The following is a 6,847-nucleotide window of genomic DNA, read 5'->3' as shown; positions in this document are numbered from 1 at the left end:
ATGCAGAATTTGATCACTGCTGGATGAGTCTCCCAACCTCCCCACTTTCTGCATATTTAGAAAAAAAAAACAAGTGCCTGATTAAGCAGCTCCTAATTCTTCACCGCTAAGATCTGGGCAAATATTTGTCCCATCAATCTTGGAAAATATAGCCATCAGCCCAAGATGTTAATCAAATGCTAATAGAATCCAAAGGACTCAATGCACCCCCGTAGCGCAGTGAACGCTTTCAGTTTTTCAGAAGGCCCACGTGAATGCAAATGGCCATCTAAGCAGTCATTTTGACAGCATGCCAAGGCAACGTAAAGAGCCCCCTTCTTTATGCTCCTCTGGGAATGTATGTAGGGATGTGTGGGATGAGTTCACTTTACCAGGCCCAGGTGCCAGGATATAAATGAATAATAGGTTTTATGGGCCCTAACCGAAAAAAAACACATACACACATAATCACACATGCCCTCTTGCTCAAGTGCATCTGCGGTGAATGATGTTCAAATTCCCACAACTACCCTGAAAAGAGACTGGGCATGAGAATAGGTGGTTCCTATACATAATTCAGGGGTCCATGCTGAAACAATTATGTTTGCTTACCGCTAAGTACCCGTGCTCAACAGCTCGTTTGCTCTCCAGTTTGGTGCTTTCAGATGTAAGTGCCATGTGCTAAAAGTCGGTGGAACGCGGCTTTTTAATAAAATATAGGAGCTGACACTTGAATGCTTGAATACAAGAGTGGGTGGAAAAAAACAAAAAAACCCCAAAAACAACAAATGCTCTTCATGATTTTGCTTGAGCTTTCCATGCAAACTAAATTGCACTTGTAAATTTAACAGTGTTGGCAGAAAACTAATTAGCAATTCTGGGCAAAGGGGAGTGTGCGCAAAGAGGACAATTTAATGACAACATTACAGATCACAATATTTCAGTTTACTTTTGAACGTAAGTCCAGTGTGGACGGCTTCATCTGCTGCAACAGAAAATTGCATGACCAAAATACAGGTCAGTTTGTCAACGAATCGATGGTGGAATAAGCCACCAGAATATCTTACTCTGAATAACACATTCAGACTCTAGGAAAAATACAGATACATAAACAGTTACATGCACATATTGGTTGCAATTGCCAGAATAATTAATACACAATTTATAAAAAATAAAGGGCATATTTTGTCAGTGATTTAAGATGATCTTAAGATGAAAAAAATGCATCTGCACTTTCATTTACATATTTTAACTGTAACAAACAGCTGTCTTCAGGGAAAAAAATACATCATGTGGTCTTGTCATTGAACACAGTTACAGGTGTGTGTTAGCTGCAACCTCAGCACTCCTTTTGTCACGGCTCATCTCACACTTGCAGTCCTCCACCACCATCAGTCTCCTCTCCCGGAGCTCAGCTCCACAGCGCAGAGGCACACTGACGGTGTGAGCTTTGAATGGGGCGCAGCGGGAGCAGGGGGCCCGGCGCTGCAAGGCCTCCGTACCAGGACTCAGGACGGCAAACTCCCCTTCAGAGGGGACAAAGAGGGAGCTGCACTGGCCGAAACACAGCTTGTTGTGCACTGTTACTGTTTCGCATCCATCTGCTGTCACATGCTGTGAGGATAACAGAGAGGGTGAAGATTAGGATAAACACAGCAGCGGTAGCAATCAGTGTTACTTTACCTCTGAGAGTGTAAAAAAAACCCAAAACACAACATTCTGTGTTTATGTAAGTCCATATCATCACAGCTAATTCATCACCAGGGCCACAGTCAGCTTTATGAGTAAACAGACGTCTCTCTAATTGTTAGTGAAAAATTAACACTTACTAAGAATCGGAATTGTGCAATATTCTGTTTAGCTGTTTGAGAAATCCTTCACCTTGATGCTCATTTTATTGTGTGCACAGAGAGGAAAGAAAATTAAATTCAGTCAGAAGACACATCAGAATCTTACCTGAGTGAATGGTACTGCAGTGCAAGCCTGTTTGGTGTCCTTCAGGTTGATGGGCAGCGCTATCTTCCCTCCTTTATCTAAGGCTCTCTGCCACATCTGCAATCCCTGCTTCTTTAGCTCCATCTCAGGAGGGTTTTTTGGGCGCAGGTTGTGCAGTGGACTCACAGGGGCATTGAGGGCTGGACCTGGACGCCCATGAGACAGGAAGGCAGGGAAAGGCACTTTGGAGCTGTGGGCTCTTCTAAGGGTCAGTCCACTTCTGAGGAAGCGTGACTGGGCCAGGACACGAGGATCCATCCGCACAACTTTCACTATTCCCCGGACGGGTTCATCTGGTCCACTGCCAGATGACTCAAATTCAACTTTTGACGCCTTCGCAAAGGTATTATAAGGAAACGTAACAGCTACAGCTGTCCAGCTCGATAAAAAGATTAATCCAATGAGGTAAGACATACTCAGATTTTTTTTTTTTAAAAAGATAATTCTCAGAAATTACTAGAGAACCTGAATAATGTAATTTTTTTTTTTTTAATGACAAAACAACTCAAGATTTAAAAGCATTTTTTTTTTTTTTTTTTTGCTAATTAGCACAACTGGAATTTTAAAAATGTATAAAATCTCTTCTCTGGTGGTTTGAGGTCCAAGGTTCCAAATGGCAACCTTGCTGTCAGTGCTTTGTCGGTGAGGTGGACAGAGCCTTTTTATGTAGGTAGCTGCCAGTTCTCACTAGTGTTTTAGTGCAAAGAAGGTGTCACATTTCCCACAACCGACCAGACATCACACCAAGCTTTAAAGTCCAGGTCGTGGATGGATGTCAGACAAAGGATTCCACTTTCAAGGTAAATGTTAAAAACGTGGCCATAAAAACATTACATCCGAAAGGCTGAGTTTCATCTCTGAGGTTCTAAATACTGAAATCTGGGCTGACATAAATCATGTTTGAGCTTTAGCTTTAGGTAATTACAATGCTTTTAATTAAAAACATCAGTATGTAAAGAATTGTAATCAACAGTCAGGTGAAAAAATCTATAGGAATAAACCACAAAAACACAGACAACAAGCAATTGCAAATTGTTTTAGTACCAGTATAAATAGGTAGAATAGGCCCAAAACACAAAGGAAGTGACTTAGTTAGAATAAAATGCATATTACCGAAGATATTAAAATCTGTAGCTACTGACTAAAAAGCAATAGAAAAAAAAGAGCATAGTTGGGAAATATTTGCTGCCCAGAACCATATGTGTCCCATCCCACAGTTACAGGAAAACTGCTGTCATTTCAGGCGCTATCTCATCATCAGGTGTTCCTATAACATCTGACTGTAAAGGAATAATGAGTTTATGTCCCCTGCACAAACACGTTGTCTCCTGTCCATTTATTCCCACAAGCAGCGTCTCAGCCTCTCCCTTGATGTGCCATCATTGCACCATTAGACCTCATTGTGCTCCGTCACCCGTGACCTGATCACACACCGACTGTTTGAGGCAGACTGGCTAACAGCATCGTAATAGAGCCAGTGTTTGACTTTCTCATATACGGACCTCGGTGTTAAAAAGCACTTTTCCCCTTCCTGGTCTCCGCTCTGCGTCTGTTTCCCAGAGCCATAACATTGCAGATACAACAATAAGAGAAGTAGATGATCTGAGGACTTTCACCTTTTGCTGATTTTATTACAACGGCTGGTCTGATCTGTATAGCACTAATTTTATTGAGTAAGATTTCGTAACATCTATATATGTGAATGTGTTCAGCATAATTGTGTGATCATCTGCTTCTCTAGCTGCAGATTAAAAGTTTTCCACAAGAGGGCACAGTTTACATACAATCATCTCTTTCCATCCCGCTACTCCTCAGCTGTTTAAGCAGACCTGCAGTGACCGACTATGCATGACATTTAAAAACTATTATATACATTTTTGTAGTATATCTCCCGACTCCTCTCACACAACCAAAGGGCAAGTTGGATGTTACGAAAACCTGTATTGAAAAGTTTTAATAATAAATCATTGTGCAAAGACACATGGGAATATTTGGATAAACCAATGGCTTAAACACAGATCCGGTAGCTATATTCTGAATCCTATTTTTTGAGAGAAAAACTTGCCTTTGGAACAGTTTAGTTAGTTTTGTGATAAACTGAAACTGACTGTGTCACAAGTCCTCTCTATTATTGACTTCATATTGCACAACCTTCCGCTTCTGGCCCTGATAGAATTACAGTCAATAAAAACCATGTGAAAGGAGCAACAGTATAAATTGTGACTACACAGGCTGAATCCTGTGAGGAAAATGCAACACAAATATGGAACTTTCTGAAGGCCAGACTGAACCTGTGCTTGAGTTCACAAAGGATTTAGTGGAATCTGTATCTGTCCTTGTGTCATATCTATAATTAAGTAGAACAGAGATAACTATCGAGGGCAGTGACTCACTATCTTGCATGTAGGAAAACAACTGCACCTATTTTTTCCGGTAATCCATCCATGATAGTACTGCATCTTGAGCTTTAGGTTGTTTTTTAAATTTTTTTTTTGATTGTGTGTCAACAGGACAAGGCCTGATCACCTGACATGATAAATACAACATAGTCACATGATGTTGTATTTGTCAAGTTCACAGGTTGAGGAGAATACCAAAACTCTTCATTGTACTCGTCTGTGTAGTGGTTCATTGGACATTGTTCCTCTAATGTCAAATGTTGCATTTAACTGCAGCTCGAGCTGTTTTATGGTGACTGTAAGAGAGAGAATATTTTCAGATTATGACGCCACAGAAGAGATCAGGTAACTGCGGCACAGCATGTGATTGGAGAACCTGCTGCTTCAGCAGCCAGCAACATATTAAACTTCTCTAACTAGACACACACACACACACACACACACACACACACACACACACACACACACACACACACACACACACACGCACACACAGAGTATAATTTAATCAACCTCTGTCTAATGTAGACTGAAATGAATCAGAAGAAATTAACTTGTTGAAATATCATTTACTCACACTGCATAAAGCAAATTAAAGTGGATCTGACCATATGGCTGCACCATACGGATCACATATACCTTAAAGCTGTCACATGTCTGTTCACTGATATTTTTTAATGTTGAGGTCCAACCTCAGAAACTTTCCAGGCAAATGAGGACGTGAACTGAAAATAGCACTGAATTAAACTTTGAACTCTGTGAGAGATTTGAAATCAGAAATGTTTTTTATTTGTTCCATAAATTAGTGCCTTATCTTTTGAGAATGTTTAGCTAGATCCTATTTTTTTAAAAAGCTACTGATACGCTATAGAGTCAGTAGGGTGGGATTGCAAACAAAATATTTACATTTCTACTTTGTTTGTTTAAAACCCTGCATTAACTGATTTTTGGACGCTTACAAGAAGCAGATAGAAGCCATAAACATGGCAAATGACCCCACATACTACAGATAGCAGGATATGTTTCCATGGCGTTGGTTCATATCACCGACAGGTTCTAATACTGTGGGTTTGACACTGATTAACAATAAGGGCTGCCAGTCAGTCACGTCTGACAAATAAGAAAACGGGAACTAAGTATTTAAATCGTCAAACTACACAAAAGTAAGCAAGTAACCAGACAGACAGTAAACTAATTCAGGTGCAAAAACAACACAGCAACTTGTAACTTTAAAGCACCCACAGGAGCCGGGATCCTCACTTATTCTCGAGAGGAACTACTGGCTCTAAAGCCGATGGCACAGGTTGGAATCCGACATGACATCCTGGCTGAGCTGACAAGGTGTTACCGGGGCAGCAAGGCTGGCGCTAGGCTGAAGGCTAGGCTAACAGACCGGAGGCGTTTCAAACCATCAATCTCGACGGTAATTATGGGAAACGTAAACGCCTTGCAGAACAAGATGGACGAGCTGTCAGTGCTGATCAACCAGCGTATCTACCGGGAATGCAGCTTGTTCACCCTCTCGGAATCGTGGCTAATCCAGCAACACCAGATGCTAACGTGGACCTGTCGGGTTTCGCTACAGTGAAAGCAGAGGTGGGGGTCTCATCATGTATGTTAACAACCGCTGGTGTAACCCAAGTCATGTTTCTGTCAAGGTGGTTCTGTGTTGTCGGGATTTAGAACTGTTAGCCGTTAGCCTGCGGCCATATTACTTGCCTCGAGAGTTCAGTCATGTGATCGCGATGTGTGTTTACGTCCCCCCGAGTGCTGATGCAGCCGCTGCCTGTGAGAAAATTCAAACAGTCACAGCAAGGCTGCAGACCCAACATCCAGAGGGACTCATCATCATCTCTGGGGACTTTAATCACGCCACACTGAACTCTGCCTTGCCTGCTTTCCACCAGTTTGTGGAAACTGCCCCACCGGAAACAACCAGACAATTGACCTCCTGAATGCTAATGTACGGGATGCAAACAGAGCCACCCCCTGCCCCCACTTGGGAAGTCAGACCACAGCCTAGTCCTACTACAGCCTCAGTACACCCCTCTGGTCAAAACACAGCCGGCCACAACACGCACCATCAGGAGGTGGTCTCCTGAGGTGGAGGAGGCCCTGAGGGACTGTATGGAAACCACCTCTTGGGATGTTCTGTTTTCCCCCCATGGCGAGGACACTGAGGGGCTGACCCACTGCCTGACTGACTACCTGAACTTCTGTGTAGATGTAGTCTCTCCTGCTAAGACTGTTGTTACCCGAACAACAAATCCTGGGTGACGCAGGAGGTCAAAGCTGCACTCAACAGGAAGAAGGTGGCCTTCAGGAACAAAGACAGGGAGGCAATCAGATCAGCACAGAGGGAGGTGAATACCATCACGGGCTTCAGAATAAAAGCCAGAACAGCAGGGGGGATGGTGCAGGAGGCAAACAATCTGAATGCCTTCTTCAACCGGTTTGACCCCCCCCTCCCCCCC

General features: G+C 42.7%; 1 protein-coding gene across 1 annotated transcript; it reads right to left on the bottom strand.

Annotated features, from left to right (window-relative positions):
- Window positions 1-1,293: 1,293 nt before the first annotated feature.
- On the bottom strand, window positions 1,294-2,388 carry dand5 (DAN domain family, member 5). Its single transcript, XM_008277591.1, has 2 exons — window positions 1,936-2,388; window positions 1,294-1,593 (listed from the first exon to the last, which is right to left on the bottom strand). The coding sequence occupies exons 1-2, from the start codon at window positions 2,386-2,388 to the stop codon at window positions 1,294-1,296; spliced, it is 753 nt and encodes a 250-aa protein (XP_008275813.1).
- Between the last annotated feature and the right edge of the window lie 4,459 nt (window positions 2,389-6,847).

This window comes from Stegastes partitus, unplaced genomic scaffold, assembly GCF_000690725.1.
Source record: "Stegastes partitus isolate 25-593 unplaced genomic scaffold, Stegastes_partitus-1.0.2 Scaffold3, whole genome shotgun sequence".
In the NCBI taxonomy this organism is placed as follows: Eukaryota; Metazoa; Chordata; class Actinopteri; family Pomacentridae; genus Stegastes; species Stegastes partitus.
Note: the sequence above shows the minus strand (reverse complement) of the source record. Positions and strands in the feature narration are given on the sequence as shown.